At 40.6% G+C, this 20,519-nt stretch overlaps 1 protein-coding gene across 9 annotated transcripts in view; it reads left to right on the top strand.

Annotated features, from left to right (window-relative positions):
• The first annotated feature begins 618 nt into the window (after window positions 1-618).
• fryb (furry homolog b (Drosophila)) overlaps window positions 619-20,519 on the top strand; it is a 54,726-nt gene continuing 34,825 nt past the window's right edge. For 3 of the 9 annotated variants that reach the window (XM_040033313.1, XM_040033311.1, XM_040033309.1), the window contains exon 1: window positions 2,018-9,264. In XM_040033313.1, coding sequence (XP_039889247.1) covers window positions 9,018-9,264 — 247 coding nt within the window. In that variant the 5' untranslated portion in view covers window positions 2,018-9,017. The other 6 variants (XM_040033318.1, XM_040033314.1, XM_040033316.1 and 3 more) reach the window with 5 other exon arrangements.

Raw genomic sequence — 20,519 nt, 5'->3', positions numbered from 1 at the left:
GTAATATTTATATATTCAATTTAAAAGCATAATAAGTAATGTAGTGAAGGACACTTGTGGGTGTTTCTTTTGAGAAGTCATTTAATGTTTTAATCTTCTATGTTATGACTATTTTTAGCCATAACAATAGCACTCATATTTTATATTCATATTATTATGTGTAGGATTTTGCACATTTTGCTGTATTTCTAGCTTCTTTTTTTCTTTTTATTTTAGATGTGTTAGGTTGTATGGTCTCTAGTTTAGCCAGGTTTCTTTTGTAAACGAGACGCTGATCTCAGTGGGGGTTCTTGGTGAAAAAAAAGGTAATGATAATCACAATACCAAAATGAAGCGGTTTCACCTCCATATTAGTTTGTGCAGCTACGTATCATACACGTGCCTGTTATCCTGCTACAACGTATCTTTGGACTTGTTTTCCACGGCTTTTTCTTCTCTTGATTTGGTCTCACCTGCGGTTCTCAGCATCCTTTCATAGCAGGTGTCCTGCCCTTGGTCCAAGGTGCGCCCCTAGCGACACGTTTATGGACACAGCTGCTAACCAATAGGAAGCTTGTCTTGCCTCAGTTACCGGCTTCTTGGCGTTCGATTGGTTGCTAAGGGCGGGGCACTCACATCCCGAGCAGTAGCGCTGTCAGCTGAGGCGGCACGACTCCTGGAGGAGAGAGACGAGGAGGATTGATGAAAACAAGCCACCGAATCACATAAACAAAGAACTGGTGCTAGGAAATGATCCTGTAGTGGCCAAGGTCGACGCAGAAAAGGTACAGTTAATCTAAATGATTCGCCAGTGCTATGCCCGGTGCTGTTTAACGGCTCTGTGTCAACCACAAAGGCAACCGAGCAATTTCTTAATACAACATCGATAGCTCTAACTACCACGGGGGGCTTCTACTAGCTCTTTAGCAGCTGAGTTAGCCATAGGCTTAGCCGGTTACAGTGGTCGGCCATTAAAAGAAAGAAAAGGAGAATGTGACTTAACCTAAACTCGCTTCTTTAGTTGCCTCGGTGCCACCAACACAGCGAACAATGCCGAGCGGCTTTGTGAGGCAGGTTAGCTAAAGCAACAGTGTTTATCTAAAACAGCGACTATCATAGTAAATCACACTTTATGATGGCTACGCTACACTTTAGCTATCAGCGAGGGAGCTAATGTAAATACCAGCAGTGCTACTTGCCAGTGATTACAATCTGGGAGCATTAAAAAAAACGTGTCACGTCTGGAAGAGAAAACACGCACGTCTCTCAGTTCCGGTGCCCGTCTGATACCCTGTCTGGGCCTTTTGGACCCCTCACCGATGAGGTGTTTTTCGTCATTGAGAAGACGTATAGAGTTGTGGGCTGTGGATCAATGTGTAGTCTAGGTCGGGTGGTCTCCCGTTGTTATTATCCCATTGCTGAGATGTCCAGAAGCAGTCAGCTTGGATGTTTTGTGAGAGGAAGCCAGTGTTTGAGGATGTATCATAGCAGGCAGCAGTACCCTGCTGACTGTTTTAAATGTTTTGAAATCTGATTGATATTTAATAGGGGTTTTGTGCTCTTCTGTTGTGTTGTGTTGTACTGTGCTGTGGTGAAGTGTGCTGCTCACACTGTTCACACATCTCAGGCTTACTCCCTTTCTTTCTCATGAATCATACTCCTCTTCATCACTCCAGCTTTTTTGGCACAGCCAGTCAGCAGCAGCAGTAGGAGTGACCCAGTTAACTCTATTGTTCTGGGTATGGATTTACGCTACAAGTAACACACACACACACACACACACACACACACACAGACAGTTTGACATGTGTGTCAGAGTATTGTGCTTCTCCGAGGTTCCTTTGATCCTCTTAAGTTTGTTCCCAGTCTGGATTTCAAGATATACAATTCCTGAAATCCAGACTGGTGTTTTTGGAATAAGTTTCCTCTACACCAGTCTAGTTTGATTTCATTTTTAAATAAGCATAATGCATTTGCACAGATAGTGATTATTATTACAGATTCAAAGCTTATTTAAGGAAGTCCTTCTTTAATTGTTTGAATCTGAAACTTTTTTTAAGATTTAAATTTTCTTGTACTTGCTGTTTAATATGTGGAGGTGCTTTATAATGCGCTGCCCCACTCGGGCTTCAATTGCCTTTGTAGCATGACTGATTTATACATCAGCACCACTGTAGTGGAGCAAAAAGCCCTGCATTTATTACCTTTTAGCATCATCAAACCACATTAAAAATTCATTTTGAGAGAAACTTTATTATTTAAAATTAGAATTGGCATTTGTTTCTGTGCATTTAGTTGTAGAGAATATTGGCTATTCAAACAAACAGTTTGCTATCAGCCACTATCCATGTGAGAGTATCATTTTAAAATTTTTGGCCCTCTATTATCGGGTTTCTCAAGTTTTGTAGAGAAGCCTTCTTTCACCCCTTTTATGATACTTGACACTCTGTTTTTTAGCACGTTAGTGTAAATGGCTGAGCTCTTTTAAGCTTTACCGTCTATTTGTCGACAGGCCCTTCAATCCCGCTCACAGGTCACAGAGATCAGATCTAAGGAGCTCATGACGAGTAGATCAGACAACTTTTTTTTTTATTTTTTCCAGGCAACTTTTAACATGAGTGGCAGAGACTAATCTGGTATAATGCTGCTGTAAGTTTCCAAAATATATTTTTGGAAGCTTAATTAAGGTTGTACGGTGTGGATGAGCATGGCCGCCCTTCTTTTGTTTAAGTAAATCTGCCAGAAAGTAACTGCTCAGCCATCTCCACACACACATGCGCGTATGTGTGAACAACAGAAAGTGCGACCTCACACTCTGGACTGGTGAACCTCAGTCAGCTGAGCTCTCTGTCTTTCCTCACCCTCTTTGTTCCCATAGATACCACTAGACACCTCACTCCCACTGCCTTACATAACGTGGTTCTTCTGCCAGAGACACACCAGTTGACTCATACACAGAAGACATCATCACACAGTCCTTACCATCACGCTCCCTGTTTGTTTTGTCCCAGGTGCTCATTTTATGGGTGTGCTGTTCTCCGAATATTATTCAGAGAGCAGCTAAATAGTTTTTGTCTTACATGGCCTGTTAAGCCTGTTTGAGCGGCGTGTCGCTGTATTGATTTAACAGAGAATTAATTGAATTTGCTTGTGTGTGTTTTGTTTGTTTTGTGTGTGTGTGTGTGTTTGTTTTAAGATTTTAGGAAATTGTTGAGGGAGTGTTGTTTCACGCCTGTAGATTTAATGGAGCTCTGAGGCTGTTTGATTATGCATTAGCCCGCACATTGGAGACTCCAGAGATACAGTTATATAACACAGCTCTATATGGAAAGACATATTGCTGTGTGTGTGTGTGTGTGTGTGTGTGTCTGCTTACATGTACACTTCAATGGCTAGTGTGATGTAATGCCGTGATGCATTTTTTTTGTAACTGATGTTTTGATGTCTCATTTTGTTTTTAAAATCAAGCCATCAGTCCTTGTTTTTATCTTTTCTGAGCTGCAGGCAAAGCTAATTGTGTTTAAAACAATCTTGTCAACGTACAAACTAACAAACCTGACCTCCTCAGAAAGAAACGCTATTGGTAAGCAGAGCTTTTGTTTCTGTAATGGGCTCAAGAGGGCACCATTGTAGAGCCGGTGTTTGGGCATGATAATGGCAGGAGAAAAATAAAGATGGAAGATAATCAGTTGTTAAACTACCAATGTGGACAATACAGCTACAATACTGAGAAAAAGTGCTGAGTCACCCCTCATTTCTTTATATTTTATCGGGAAAATGAAAAATAGGTGCAGTGATTTGTTGAAGCATGCAAAAATAATGCAAATACATTATATAATGCAAGAACAGAGTTTTTACACTTCTAACAAGCTTGAAAGTCAATATTTGATGTGACCACCTTTATTATTCAACACAGCCTGAAATCTCTTTGACAAGCTGTCTTGTTATATCTCTACGTAGTCTTCAGGAATAGTTCTTGGGGCTTCTTGAAGGACATTCAAAGCTCTTCTTTGGACGTTGCTGCCTTTTATTCTGCTCTCTGCCAAGATCCCACACTGCTTCAGTAATGTTGAGGTCTGGACTCTGTAGAGAGACGAATCCATGGCTGATAGTGTTGCTTTGTGTGTTTTTCTCTCCAGGTATGCCTTTACTGCATTAGAAGTGTGTTTGAAATCATTGTCACGCTAAAAAAAGAAGACTCCACTATGTTTTATTGATACCTGTAGACTGTTGTACCGCTCTCCTGATCTCTTGGTTCAAACCAAGTAGTTAAGATCTGTTTTTGATTTTTAGCTAGTCAAATTCTTGTGCAGTTTGACATACCTTGGCTATTTCTCCCTGTTTCCCTTCCACTGAGATCATTTCTGATGAGACCACAGCAAACAGTAGATGGGTCAACTGAAAGGCCAGATGCATCTCTCAGGTCCTGTCTGGATCTGGCTTGTTTTCTATTCCTTAAAGACATGACTTTCAGATACTGTTCATCTGCTATTAATACATTTTTATATACCGCCACTTCTTTTTGTAAGATATGACACATTTTGAGATAATAGCTCCTTCACATCTGCCTTCATGTCGGTAATTTTCATTGATTCAACTAAAGAAATGGGGTCATATTATGTTTTGTTTTATTTTTTTGTTTTTTGTGACAGGCTGTCTTATGTTATGGTTGAATGGTTCTTAGATTAGTGTTAAGTTGCTTAACAATTGAAAGACAATCCTCTGAAAATGGTCAGAGACATGGACCGGACTGAAAGTGATTGAAAAAGGTATTTTAAAAGACCTGCAGAGAGCCTGAGGCAAAATATCACAATAGGGTGGCAGACAGTACAGTAATTGTAGTGGTGCATTGCAAACTTTTAAACGTGATCAATTTTAAACTCGTGACACATCTTTTCACTTGTATAGGCTGTTTTAATCAATTGAATCTGTTTGATGTTTTAGTTTAAGTCAACAAAAATGAATTATTAGTCTGATAATCAAGCCTTCTATTCTTCCCCAGCACTGGCTAAAAATAATTACACACCTTTATGGAATGCAATTCTTTTGCGTACAACCTTGTACGCAGTGTACAATGTGGTGTTCATACTTTACACTATAAAACAAAAATCAAAGTAGTTTTGAAAGCATGCGGAAAATGCAGCCGCTAAAAGTGAAAGTTTCATTTTCACTCTGAGAAGTCACTCTCAGCTTAAACCCTGCCCAAACATGCAGTAAATATAAACATGTCAGTTACTTTGCCTGTTTAAACCAGTTTTATGAAGGCATGCATGTATAAAGTAGGTGTTGTACTTAATCAGCTTTGTTCAGCACACACCAACCAGCCAATTCTAACATTTAGTGACATCACGAAGGATTCCCTTACTTTTAATTAAATGCTAATTCCTTTGTACTGTTCACAAGGAAAATTTGAATGTAGGATTCTTACATGTAACTTTTACTTAAACAATAACAATTTACTAACCTTCATTTTCTTTATTGTCACACGCATCAATGATGATAATGATTTAGTAAGGCTGAAAGGTATTTGGTGCTTGATTTAACCACAAAGTAAAATCACTCTCCTTTATTAAAAGTGTTAACTCAAAATATGCACTCAGTCATACGCTCTTGCGGGAGCAAATGTCCCCTGTGATCTGGACTGATGCTTGTGGTGAGGCGCGGGTGTCATTAACTGTGAACTGAATTAGTCTTGATTTGTTGCTTAAGACCAGAAGTAAACTTGTTTATCTTCTCTTGTTCGACCGGCTTGCTGAGTGTACGGGGGAGTCTGGGAAACTGTTAACAAGACAACGTATTTGACTGACAAGAGAGATGAAAGTCCCCTGTCACAGAGGTCCCAGATGGTGCAATTTAAATAGTAGGTGGAGGGATGATCAGAGAAGAAATACAAGGGGGTTGCTTTGGGCTGCTGAGGTTAAACTAAGAGGTACAAAAGCAGAAAAAGGTGAAAAAAGTTGGGTTTAAAATGACCATCATTCTCAGATTAATAATTAATTCTATGAATCTTGTTAATCTGGGATGTGAACACATGGAAAAAGCAGCAAAAATGCAATTTTTGATTTTTAAAATAAAAGATCCCACAAAAAAATGGTTGTGGCACAGTCTCCTTTGACTTAGACTGTGTGGGAGGAAGTAGTTTCTACATTTCAGACTGAATGTTGAATGTGAGACTGGATGGCTCCGCTTTGTCTTCTCAGCTCAACTTTCACCTCTGACTTGCAGGGACACATTTCTTTCTTTGTTGGCAGTGTTGTGGCTGATAACTAAAGTTGAAAAGCTGCACAGTCTACATAAAACTGAACAAAAACAGAGGGACGCTCAGGGGAGGAATCACAGTTAAGGAATGGCAGCTGTTTATTTTAGCCTATGACCCTGTGGTTTGTGTGTGTGTCTCTTTGGGTCTATTTGGTTGTCCCATAACACCAAACCATGTCTGTACTGCGGGCAGAAGCTGGTGCTTATCTCATAATTCATATTCAGGCTGATTTGTGTGCAGACTGTTAAGTAACTCAGAAATTATGACTAAAAAACTAATATTATACTAATAGTCAGGTCAGGTTGTTTCTAATACATATCTTAATGCAGATAAAATGAAAATGCAGAAAAGACAGATACTTTTATCTGTGGGGTTTCTTTGATTGGTTGGTCAGAATTAAAGATTAAATACAGAATAAAAGTCTCCTGTTTGTGCATGTGTGTGTTCATGTGAGGAAGAGTGAATGATTCTGTTTTTAATAGTTGGCTGTTGTACTGCCTTAGGGGACGGCACGCCTCTCTAACTGACTTTGGCACCGAGCCTCACTGTGCCTGTTTGCCAGCCGTTAACTATTTCCTTGCTCTTTGTTTTGTCTCCAGACACTAGCTTGTGTGATGTATTTATTTGACCTTTGACCTTGATGGCATTTGAAGTCTCCTTTGTTTGTGGTGATTGTGGAGATTCAAGAAAGACAGATTACAAAATTCAAGGAAGGAAAATTCTCATTTCCTGTTAGCAGCCAGTGGCCGGTGTAGCTTCAAGCAGACGGCCTGAAGCAGGGATGAGAAGAGGGCTACAGAGTTGTGGTAACATCACTTCTTTCTAAAGCCACATGCCTTACGTATATATTTTTTCATTTTCAACAAAGACATCACTTCCTGTGTATAAAAAGCATCACCCTCTGCACAACACCATCTCGCTTTATCCAGCATTTTTCACAATGCGGTTTCCTACTCCACTGAACCTGCAAACAGTGTTTAATGTGTAAAGTGGGTTTAGTGTTTTCCCATAAGAGAGAGTTTTAATCATCCTAATTAAACCTGTGTTGCAGTCTTTACATGGAGGGCGTGAAAGTTTTGTTTTCACACCTACATGCGCAAAATCCCGGGATGATTCACCAAGTGAAGCTGATGTCATGACGATGGCATACACAGCAGGAAGTCACCGGAGGATATGGAGCTCCCAAGAGATGTTTACCACCTTACCTGCAGAGAGAAGATTGAGTGAGGAGTAAAGAAAGATTAGATTACACTTTTTTAATAAAGAACATTTACTTGAATAATTCATGTAGTGTAAGGGTTTTGAAAAAAGACCCTGCACATTATTTGCGAGGCTTTGACTTTAAAAATTTCCATTTACATATTGAGGAAGACTTTTAGTAATGTGAGTTAGGATTGCTGGATTGCAGCATTAAAGAACCACATAATTAGGGTTAAACTAAAACAGTGCAGTGTATTCCCTGTAAGATTTGTTTTTGGATAAGGGGCTGGGATGTCATTTGCATTTTGACATTTGACGTAATTCCTGGTCCCTTTCCAGAATTAGATCAAGGAAGTTTTACCTTCAACAGTAACAGTAGCCTACTTATATCATAATGTTGTAACACTTCCGTGTATAGCTGTCATTGTTTTCTTTTTTTTCATGTGTGTACATAAATATGCATTTGCCAGGCTTTATTTGACAGATTTAAAACCACATGACAATCACACCCCACAGTTGTCTCTGAAATGTGTGTACTAATCAGCAGCTGATTGTTACAAACATAATTTTAGGCTACTGTGCTTCCTGTTTGTGTTTTCACCCACCCAAACACCCTACCCCCCACCCCTCCAAGCTTTGTTAATGGGTGTGTCTGTCCTCAGGAATCCTACACCATTAACAATTGAGGTTACTGTAACTGGCTAAACAGCTTCGACCAGTGAGCGCAGGGTATCTGACACACCAACACGCAGTGTTCCGGCTATCCAAAGCAGTAAACAGATGCCATTCTTTAATGCTCTACTGCTACGCGAGAGGGAAAAAAGGATGAAACAAGAGTCAGGAAGCAGGTGTGTGAGAGAGGACGCAAGAAAGAAATCATTTTTCTCATTGCCAAAAATGCCTCTGTGAGGGAAGGTGAGTAGGAGAGAGGAAAAAGAGAGGAAGAAAATGCGAGGGAGTGGAGGGGTAAAAGAACCACCCAGATTTAACAAACCACCCAATCAAGCTGCGTTCTTGGAATTGGCTCCCTCCCCTTTTTTCACCACCTGAGAGTGAAGAAACACAGCTGTGCCTCAGAGGGCTGAAAAAGACAGAAGGAGAAACGCTCTGAGAGCAGGTGAGATTTGAAGTGGGGCACGCAAAGAGAAGAAAGGTTTTACAGAAAATCTGCTTTCAAATAAAATAAGATTTTTTTAAAAAGAAAAATGTTTTCAAAATCTTAAACAACTGTGAGAAAGCCTCGAGAGGAAGACCTGAACTCTCAGGAGAACTGTGTAACAACAAAGCGATGAGCTCACTGTCTCGGGATTGAATGAACACAACATAAAGAGAATAAACCCTGAAAGGAAACTGGATACCAAAATGTGGGGGAAAAGGTGAAGAGTGAAAATGGACTGAATGGCCTTTTTAAGTATTTTTCCTTTCCTCTGGGACAAGGATTTTTTTATTTTATTTTGAGTCTTCTGTGGAACAATGTAAAGTTGTCTTTCTTCCTCTGAGGAGGGCCACATTTTGACAATATTCTACGAGGTGTCGGTGAGCTCCCGTCAAGACTGGCTAATGAGCAAATAGGGGAGACATGTCTCTAGAAGATGTCAAAAGCACCACCAGCCTTGGGGCTGAAAGCAGTGCTTCAGATCATTGCAATGGCCACTGTCTGAACCAACATCAGGATCACGGGGTGAACCAAAGTGAAGGCCAGGATGGGATCGTTCTGGACCGTATTGCCTCTCTGTCAGTGGATAAGTTTGATCCCAGTGACTTCACAGGGAGGTTTTCAAAGATCCAGTTGAGGTCCAGAAAGAGGAGAGGGATCATTAATAGAGGTATGTGGAGACTGGCTCTACAAATTTTGTGTGTTTTGGGGGTTTTTTTTGTTTTCTTCTCCTGAAGAGCACAAATGTGAATGAACACAAGATGAGTCAACACAGAGAGGAGGCAATGAGATACATGTTTTGTAATATTCCCAGGAAGTTTGAATGTGATTGCTTATTTGTCATGACCTGAGGAGTTAAGTTTAAGGGTGGAAATGGCAGAAAGACAGGTCGAACATCCAGCTGAAAAAATGATCCTCCGCTCGCCAGCTGGAATGTGGGTGTGTGCGGTTTTTAGCCGCTTTGAGATTTTAAATAACTCAGATCTTCTGCTACCTGTTTAGACCCCGTCTGCCTCTTTATGTACACCACTGCAAAGCTCGTCTTTGTTGTCACTTGGAAACTAGACTCGACAGGTGTATTTGTTGTGGGTTTTGAAGACCCTGTGAAAACTGATACCCTCTGTGTCTTTAGAAAAATACCACAAGGTTACTCCACTGATCATGAATCCAGAAAGAGGCATGCCATTTCTGGCCTCAGGATTGTGGTTTTCCTCAAACCACTTGTTCTCTCTCAGCTTACCTTAAACTCTGTGAATTGTATGTCTATACACTTCCAACATTTTAGGGAGTCTTTACAGGTACACTTCAGATCAGAGTATTGTTTAAATTTTGTAATAATGTATCAGTTTTTAGATTTATTAAGTCAAGTAATACTGAATGGCATTTGAAGGAAGATCCAATTGAAGGCACTTTAGGATAAGAAAAGCAGAATGCTTATTTTGTGTCTCTGATTGGACTTGAAAAAAGATGGAAACATAGGTGCATGTTGAAGAGTGAAAAGGGGGAATTTTGGTGTGAGGTAGTGTCTGTGCAACAAAGCAGCACCTGCACAAACATGCCTTTATTGAGACTTCTCAATAAATGAGCTTGTAGAGTGCAAATGTCAAAGAAATGCGGTGAAATGTAAGATTATAGAAGCCTCTGCTGCTGAGATAATGTACATGTGTTAGTCTTTGATGGTACACAAATGTGTTCTCACTAGAGTTATCTGACCCAGCTGTGTCAAGGACACACTACTGTGTGAGCCCCGAGCCTCAAACAGCCTCTCTGTGGTCGTTTGAAGCAATTTATTTGCAATCTGTGTTTATGCGTGAGAGTGTGCTCATGTGCTGTGTTATGCTGGTTCGGTTAGCATGACAAAAACACATCACATTAACAGATGTCTGACACATGTTGACTTGTTTACTATGGTTTTTATGATTGTGTCAATTTGATTTATGAAGCTGAAATGAGTAATACAATCACAGATGAATAGACATTTATGCTAGGAGTTCATTCCTTGATTGAAATGTAATATTAAACATCCACAGCTCCAACATCTCCATCATTAGGTCGTGAATGATAATGCTCCAGTGAAACGATGTCTGTCTGTGCTAGACACAATGTATCAAACAGTCTCTGTTTGACTGATGAAATTGTGTAATCTCACTGGGATTACATTTCAAGTGTGTGTCTTTGATTCAAAGGTGTTGTTTAAAGGACATACCATTCGCTCCCTCTATTGTTATTGTAAATTGTTAAAGTCACAACTGTTAATTTTAATTTAAGAGAAAAAATAAATACTTTATCTCAAAAGTTGGCAAATTAGTGTGATACTAAAAAAGTTTTTTTAAAAAGGGATTCAGTTTTGAGGTACGGTGACGATCACATGGTTAACTATGACTGTGACTCTGTGCCTGTTATAAACTTTCTCCTCATGCTGAAAGCGAGAAATCGCCTCTTTCTGCATCACTCTCTGTGTTTGTGCTGATGTGGAGGGCAGCTATTTACACCTCTGTACCCATTCGGTGCCACTCAGCAAGTGGGAAGTGTTATATTCATGTAGTGTAAGACTGTCTCCACCCTCCCTGCGACAGCCACTCAGTTAACAACTTTTCTGGTTGAAACATTTTCACTGTCAGTATATTAGATAGTTGACACATGGCAAATATTGGCATGAACAGCTCTGATCTTTCCAGTCTAGAAGAGATGACGTCAGCTCATCATCATCATCATTTATTCCTTTACTTTAAAAGCAAAACAATAAAAAAATAAAAAATAAAAGCCCCAGCAGTGAAAGCTGTTCTGGAGTTTACTCTTGTTTGCTTCCCTTCTCTTATCACTTCTGAGCTTGGCTTCTGTCTCTCATTAGCCACTGTTTGCTGTCTGACTAGAATATATATAACTCCACACATGATTTTCTTCTTCTCTTCTACTCAGGGCAGGGTTGGGGATACATTGACATGCTCCACCATCTCATGATAAAGAATGGTTTTCCACAAAAGGCCCCTTCGTACTTTCAAAAGCTGAAAGGGTGGTGTTGTTTCTTCGCATTCTGTTGATAGCATTAGTTCAATCTGAAGCCTGTAAACGGTTTTGATTTAGAATGAGTACCATTAATGGAGATGACTCAGCTACTTATCTTGCAGATAGTCTGTTTAGCGTTGCTGGTTTACACACTGCACATGATTTAAGCTCCACCTTTGATTGTTTAGATGGAGTGGCCCCCTAGTTAGCAACCATCATTAGCAGTGGAGTCTTTTGGGCTAAGCTTTGTAGAAGTGTGCAGTGGCTCGATGTTTCCGAGGCTCAAAGGTAGCATACCTTGATGTGGATAACGTCCTCACACCTCCTCGCTAATGTATTGTTTTATAACCATCTTATAACTGCCACATTTTCAGAACAACAGGTTTGCATTATCTGATGCTGAGCAGCCTCATGCTTATTGATTGTATCACTCATTCATTGCACCACAAAAGGTCAGGTTATTATGTTAGACTTATAAACAGACGTATAAATACAATAAAAATGAATTGGTGACCCATTATACTTGTAGACCAAGTATAAATGAAATCTTAATTGACGCTTCACATGTATAAGTACCCTGTATATATATGTGTGTGTTCATGTGTGTTTGCCTGTGTGAGTAAAGGAGTCACATTCCAACAGCTGGCATGCCCGGGCCCCTGCTCAGAATGTGAGGAATCTCAGCCGCTCCATAGGGGTGTGTTCATCTCTATGTTCATGATTTTTTTCTCTCTCTCTTTCTTATAGGCTCCATATGTGTGTCATTGTAACCCAATGGGAAATATGCCCCCTTTCCCCGTTGGAAGTCCTGAAATTTTATTGATTTTCCTATTGTGCATCTGCGCTGTGCTCCGGCGAACACTCTGCAGGCTTCATTTACATCAGTCAGAGCAGAAAGAGTCAAACGGCAGTACATAACAATTCAAATTTCCCATATATAGCCCCACCACCACCAGCAGCCGGCACATGTAACTGTTTAACCTAATGTGGGTCAACAAGCAAACATGCAAACATTTTCATGCAGTCTCACGAGCAAGACTGGATGAGAAAGATAAGAGTGCAGACTTTTAAATATTTAGCTGTCATCTCATCAGTACAGCACTTGGTGCACCAGAAGTCAAGTGGTTGTTATACACAGGATGTTTTGAAAGTTTCAGGAGAACATTTTGAAAATTGCTTCATATCTAATGATTGTCAGTTGGGCTTGATTGGCTTGTATGCAGGTTAACAGACAAAATTGTGATTTGCTTATTCTGTCAGGCCCAGCACTGTGACGTTGCAGACAGGAATAGGCTTTCAGTGCTTCTTTGATATATTTCTCCTCCTGTGGGATTAAACTGTAATTGTCTGTTAATATGAACCAGGCCATCCATGCTTGGCAGCTCTCCTGTGAGCTGCCAAGCTTTGCATAATACTGTAGCCTATACACTCTTTACTCTTCCTCTCACTCTCATTTTTTTGCTCTCCCTCCTTCGGCCGCTCACATGTCCTGTGGCACTTCCACTGTTCATCCAGGGAATTGCACAATGACCCTAATTATCCACTTGTACTTCCAAGCTTTTTCAGCCAACCGTAACATCACTGTCATAACTTTATGCTTAGGCAGACATTTTCAAAGGCTTTTTAAAGTAGAAAGAATTTAGTTTGTACTTAGGTACACTAAAGACTCAGTTAGAAGTTGAACTAAAGCTATGAGATGTGGCAGGTTATTATGAGATGCTAGCAGAGTCCTGACATACAGTGTGTTGGTATTGGCCTGTGTATCTACTTAAAGGAAGACAAAATTAAATATCAGCTGCACTGCTGAGGTAAGGGATGCTTCATCAAGCAAAGCAGATTAAAATCTCTTAAGCTGTGATAAGCAAAGGGAGCCAACTCTTTGCTTCGATTTGACTTTTCACACCATGACTCTGTATCTTCTCACTACACACTCAAGACAGCAGAGATACCTCGTTTGCAAAAAAAACAAAAAACAAAGAATCAAGCTCACATTCACCACATTAAATATTTATCGTCTGGAAATGATATCCAGCAGCACCAAGGCACCTGAAATGATCACAAAAACATTCACTCAAATGTCGCGCTGTTAATTACGTGATCAAATTTGTAAAGCATGAACATTGCATCTAAATTATTGACAGGTTAATTTCCCATGTGCCACATGAATCATTTCAATTCTGCCAGAGGTGTGAAGCAGTTGTACCAGCTGATAAGTCAGGAATAAGTCAGACTTCATTATCAGTGTCAGTGTCTAGGCTGGCTGACAACAACAACACATTTAATTTTTAAAAAAAAACCTCTATTCATCTGAAGGGTGTAACAAAAAGGTTAAAAAATAACTTTTTTGCTTGATTTAATGAATAAAAAATCACTGCAAGCAAACTAGTGACAAAGATGATGATGAATCATGGAGGGAACATGAATGTCTGCACCCGATGTAACTTGCACATGTATTGAATGGTGTTAAAAATATCCATTTAAAGAAAGAGAAATATATTTTAGTTTTATTTTTGTTTATTTTTTGTCTTCTTCTTCCTTCTGGGATTTGGATACAACAAGAAAAGTATGCATACTATACACAAAAACACACTATTGCCCATTTCTTGTTTTTATACTTAAGATGAATTATTCTTAAATGAAGACATTGATCTGACACATGTAAAATGTAGCCAATTGTGTTTATTGTTATCATTTTATTATCATCTCTCTACCCTGTGTTCATTTGAGAACACAGGGTCGGGAGGGCCAGGATGAGGGCCGTCAACTCATCAATTGTTTCTGCATTTTGCTTCTCCAGTTTCTGGCATCTTTGCTTCACTTCTTCTAATGTTGCTTGTGTTTCTCCAAGCTTTTCTTTCAGTTCTTTAGCTGATGCCTCCTGTGTTAGATTTGCCTTAAGCATGTCTCTATTTCTCTCTTGTGCGTTGTTATGCAGGTGTTCTAAGTGCTCATTTCTGCTCTGGATTTCTTTAAGCGTACGCTGCAGGTCGTCATGTATTTTCTCTTGTTGTTGCTTTTCCGCCTGCATTTCACTGTTCTGGCGCCTCAAGTTGTTGAAGTTCAACAAGATCCCATTAATGAGCTCTGAGTTATTTCTTGCAATTCCACTGATACTACGCTGCATCTCCGAGCATAGCTTTTCCACTTTTTCATTTTCTCCTTCCAGTTCAGTTGATTTTTCCTTCATTTCATTACAAAATTCTTGCAGTTGTACATTTTTCCTCTCAAGGTCCTGGAGAATAAGTTTTTTGTTCTGTTGTTCTTTCTGTTCCTCTTCTACCTGAAGAAGCATTTTATTTTTGAATTCTGTTTCATCGAGCTTTACCTTGAGCATTTGGTATTGTTCCTCCATGCCTTTGAGTTTGCACTGCATTTCTCTCTGCTTTTTGTCTTCTTCCTCCTTTTCTTGGAGGATTTCTTTAAATTTTTCCAGCGCTTCATCAAGTTTTGCTTGGCGCTCCTGATTTTTTTTGGCCCATGTCTCAGAGATCCCACTGCATCACCTCAATAGTAGCGTTCCTGTCTTGAAGCTGGGCAGATATCTCTTTTACTTTGGCGCTCTTTTTCTTGTTCTCTTTAATCAGGAACGCAATCTGCTCTCGTGCTTGACCAAACATTATTCCCCAGCCCTCATTAATAATGTTTATGTCAGGCTGGCGTTGTTGTCTTTCTTCAAGGTGTCTATTTTGTGCTTCTATTTGTGTTCACTTCTCCTGGAGTTGAAGCTTCTCTTCTTCAAGGTGTTTAATTTTGTTTGGTAGGTTGTAGTTCTCCTTTCCTTTCCTTCTTTCCTCTAATGCCCTTTGAATGAATAAGGCGCCATCTGGGGAAATTGGCTGGCCACACCAGGAAGGAGAGGCGGCGTAATCCTTTTTTCTTTGTTGGTATTTTCTTGGATACATGTTGGAATCTGTGCACAGTTACTCTGAAAAGGTTTCCAAATATTTCCAAATGTATCTGGTCGAACGTTTGAAGACTGCGAACAAACTGACTAAAAATTGCTGCTTTTCACTTGTATTTATGGAAAATCAATAATCAAAGGACTTAAGATTCCTTGCCAATGAGATTGTGACATGACATTTTAGAATGGGAATATTGTTTTAAAACCCTTTTCAAAATTAACTTAATATTTGAGTGAAAAGATTGAAAAAAAGTGTTTTTTTTTTCTACATAATACAGCTATAATAAATGTTCTGGGGGGGGGGGGTTAAGTACAGAAATCAGCTGCTAAAATATTTTTATTGACTTTTGGTGTTGGGAATGATTTACAGTCTGTTCTGTAGGAACGCTGAATTAATATATTGGCTGTCTGGCCCCTTCTGGATACATAATAGCTGCTGAAGGAGATTTTTTTCATCCCCAGCTGATCTCCATCCATATTTATATAAAATCTAGCATGCTCCACACCACACAAAGTCAGAAGCCAGTTAAAATCTGTGTGTGATACCTGAGGTGGTGCTGCACTGACCAGTTGTTTCTGGCAATTTGCTGGTTCAGCCTGCCTATCACTGCTACTCTTGGCTCTTATTGGTCAGTGCAGGCTGACGGCATGCTCACTCAGCACAATATGAAACAGAGCAGGAAAACAATAGAAACATTAGTGCTGTTAGTCTGCTCCATTATAGCTACAGCGGTATGAAAACTGCCTTTTCATTGTCACTCACTCACTAGTTTTCACCTTCCCAGTTTATCGCCCTCTATTTTCAGCATACCCTCTATGTAGCACTAGCTGGTGTGTGTGTGTGTGCGTGTGTGCCCCCCCCCCCCCCCCCCCCCCCTGCACTCTTTCTCTGTCTTCCCTCTAAGAGGATTGGCTGCTTGCGTCTACCAACATCTGTGTATCACTGTCCTGAGAGAGCAAAACAGAGAAGGGATGGGGGGTGTTAGCCAGCAAGATAGCAACACAGAGCTCAGGCAAGCCTGAGAGACACTATTTCTCTTTCTCTCTGGCATACACACACTCTTCCTCGTGCACACACGCAAACAAACACACACACTCAGCAGTAGACAGCCGCAACATCCGCATCGCTCGCTGCCCACCCGCATCCTTCTCCCCCTTTCTCCGAGCCTTATTCCTGTCGGAGCGCTCTCCTCTTTCTCTTACTTGCTCCGTCTGCAACGCCTCATCCTGCCGTCCTGTCCCCCCTCTGCTGTCTGTCACCGTGGCGACATAGCCTCTGCAGCCATGGCGACCAGCCAGCAGGATTCGGGCTTCTTTGACATCAGCCTCAAGTCTCTGCTGAAGTCCTTTGGAGGCAGTGAGTACAGCTAACAGATCACTGTTGTTGTTGCTTGCTGCTGTGCCCAACAAATGTGTGATACAGTCTGCCCTCAACTCATCATTAATGGATCCTGCAGTGTGCAGACTATGCTTATTTGTGTTTACGTTTGGAGTTCAGGGACAAACGGACGGCACACAATGTGATCGACACTGTCAACATTTGGCAATATTACGTAACGTAATAATGGAAGACAAGTAGTTGAGCAAGAGCTCCAGAGAATGAGGGTAAATCTGGCTTCTCAGCAGTTTTCTATACATAACATTACTCAACAGAAGAAAAAAAAAGTGTCACTATTTGACTTTGAGCCTGGTACAGAAATTCTAAAGTCAATCAGAATTTGTCAATAAATAAAAACAAAACAAAGCTGTCTGTTTACATGTGATATTATTATGTGCGGTCCAGAAGACTCAAAATATCTGTTTACAAAACAGAAGGTAAAGCCACTGTAGGTCGCTGTGAGGCAGTCCGTCACCGGCAGCATCTCTCTCGACTGTTTTCACTGGGACATACTGTACTTTACAAATCTGAGACATTACAGTAGTCAGAACACATCGCTGTATTATCGCCCCATTTGGACTCATCTGCGTGCAGCCTGTAGTTTACCTTGTAGAGAATGCAAAAATAAGCAATAAGGCTTTGTTGTTGTTGTGCTGCAGTGATTTTCCTGTACTGGCTGATCACGTCTTGTGGTAGTCTTCAGTTTGTTTATGTGTGCGTCTTTGAGAAGTCTCTAGATTCCATGAGAATTTCTTGCCTTTCGCACAGCTCATGTGTCAGGTGTGCTTTGAAGGTTACTGACAGCAGGGGTTACGTCGGTGCAGTGGTTAAGGAGGAATTTCATGGGCCGTGTCGATGGTTCCCCTTGAGCTATTGGTGATGTAATAAAAAATGAAATCACTGCAGAAACAGACGTGTTTCCTCACTTGTCACAGCTGTAGACCAGACGCAGACATGTTGGTTTTGTTTGGCTCAAGGTCATGATATCGATAGCAATCAGAAGACTTAAAAGCCAAGAATCAGGCTTTTAGCTCCAACTTAGGTTGGTGTTTTAACTTTTAAGTTGCTGTGGAGTGAAATCACTAGACAAATAGCTGACCTCATCATCTCCTGCCATCGCTTTGAAATATTCATGCGCGTAATGTCAACTACTTCGGCTTTAGTTTTAATCCTTTTTTAAAATTACATCCTTAAAAACATTTCTAAATTCTTTCACCTGTAATGTTCACAACAACACGGCAGTATTTTGGATTACAGTGGCTAAGATTTGCACTGCTGTTGATATTCATTCAAATTTAAACCTCTCATAACTACACAACTAAGGGTTAGTTCAAAAATGACCAAGAATAACACAATAAAAACTCCAGAATACCTTTATCTATCAGGTACTTTCTCTACCAGCATACAGGTTTAGCTCTTCTTGGTCTTGGTGAGTTGAGTCAGTGTGTGTTTGTGTTGTTGTCTGTGCTTTTACAAGTGATTCATCACAGTCCATATTAAACTGCCCTCAGACTGTGCAAGCATGTGCACAACTGATATGTCTTTTCACAAGCCCAGAAAAACTTAAAGGTATTAAATGCTAACCTTAATTTAAACGTCCATATTAGGATTTCTGTGTGACAGCTGCATTGTTGATGCATCAAGATGTGTATGCAGTCACCCTGTCTCATAATGCGTGTTATTCATGACTCATCCCGCCAGGGTGCTTGTCTGCTAGTATGACATGATGGTTGGAGGTAAACACCAGATGTAAATTCTCTCCACTTGGTCTATTTTTATCAGATAATCTGCTGATTATTGTAAAGACTTGATTCCCACAGTCCAAGTCAGGGTTTTAAAATGCGTTGCTGTCTCCATCCAGCATCAAAGCTGCATTGAAATTTCCTTCAATGAAATTTTGGCTCAAAGAAAAACAGTGTTGTTACTGTCAATTCTGCTTTTTATTCCTCTTCGTCTCTTTGCCATTTCAGTCCCTTTCTTCCTTTGTCTCGTTCTTGCTCGCACATTTTTAAATACATTTTTCTCAATTAAAATTTGAAATTTATTGTAAATGTAATTAAACCAAGGCAGGCTTGTATTGACTGGACATGGTAGAATTCTGCTGAATTACTCCCTTCATTGCTGAGTCATACAAATGGTCTACAGATGATCACAGGAAGTGCTCCACCGCAGCTTTCCTGGGCCGCCACGACTTTCGACTCTCAAACACAAGCTTGTACACCACTGTGATTCACTGAGCAGTTGTAATAGATTATCTCAGTTTGAGACCACCTTCTATTGTGTGTGAGTGTGTGTGTTTCTGTGTATTATGTCTTTGTGCTCATGTGTCTGCAATTGTGTATGAGTAGGGGTCAGTGGGAGTGGTGGGTATGTAAGAGAGTGACCGCCAGCAGTCTATATATAGCACCTCCCTCCGCCCCTCGGCTCGCTCTCGGAGCAGTGTTGAAATTCCAGCCTAACTCTTCTGGTCAGATCTCCACAAAGGGCAGACTTTACTTAACTGCTATTGGCTACTTAAGGACAGCCCTTAACCATTTTCAAAGAAGCACTTAATTTCAATACTTCTTTCCAAAGGGCTTCAAAGAATTCAAGGTCACAGGAATTGTTGTGCAGAGCAGTGTTGGCAGGTCGGAGGCGGAGCAGAAGCAAAAGTAGAAACTGATAGCTGACCTGTAGGCTCATATAGCTCTCGAGCACGAGGCCCTACGCAGCCTCTAATCTACTCAAACCTCTCCTGGAGCAGGACACTGGAAAGGTTTTTTGATCCCTGTTGGTAGATTGCCCTTATGACAGAATAAATGGTTGTTGGTTGTCTACTTTTATTTTAAGAAGACACTTCTGCACCTCCTCTTCAACTTTCAACTGGAGCTCTCTTGGCTCTGAAGCATCGAGGCATCTTCACTTGGGCGGATTTGCTCTGGCTATGGCTCCTCCAGTGTGTGGCTGCAGCTCATCACCCTGTTTGATTTGGACTGAATGTGGGATAGAGCTGTAGTGCTGCTGTCATGACAGTTTTCTGTTTGACCTCAGGCTCGTGTGTTTCGCTTTTTCTGTCGTTCATTTTCGTAAGGATGGAGATTTACACTTTTAGCTTTGGTTAAACCGACCTGGTGCCAAAGCTTTACATCAAAGGGACTTCTGTAGCATTTTTGACAATGGTGGAGTAGACAAACGTCCTCTGTGACTTTAACCTCTTGCAAGGAATTGCTTTTGTTTTTAATCATGGCTGCTGTATTTCACAGCCTGTAAAATCCCACCGGTTTTTTTTTTCCCATTTCACCCACTGTGTCCTTGTAAGGCTGTCTGCACCATGGAGGTGCCAACGAAATGGAGCAGGGCTAGTGTGATCAGCTTCATCAAGGGCCTTGGTAAGCGTAAAGGCTTGCGCATTCATATGAACACCTGTTTGCAAAGCCTGAGTGCTCGGGTTTAACTCAAGGGGCCTGTCATGTCCATGAGTTAGTATTTACATCTCACCTTTCCTGTGAGGTCAGGTCACATGGTCATGAAAGGTCAGTTTGATCTGGCATCGTTCCTAGACACATCTGGGAAATGTTGTGGTAATTATTGCTTTGTTTTGTTTGGGGGGTTGGGGAAGTACTTAACACGTTTTTTTCCTCCGGCATATTCTGGGAATCAA

This window comes from Simochromis diagramma, unplaced genomic scaffold (genome assembly GCF_900408965.1).
Source record: "Simochromis diagramma unplaced genomic scaffold, fSimDia1.1 OVJJ01000216.1, whole genome shotgun sequence".
In the NCBI taxonomy this organism is placed as follows: domain Eukaryota; kingdom Metazoa; phylum Chordata; class Actinopteri; order Cichliformes; family Cichlidae; genus Simochromis; species Simochromis diagramma.
This window is presented reverse-complemented; position numbering and strand designations above follow the sequence as displayed.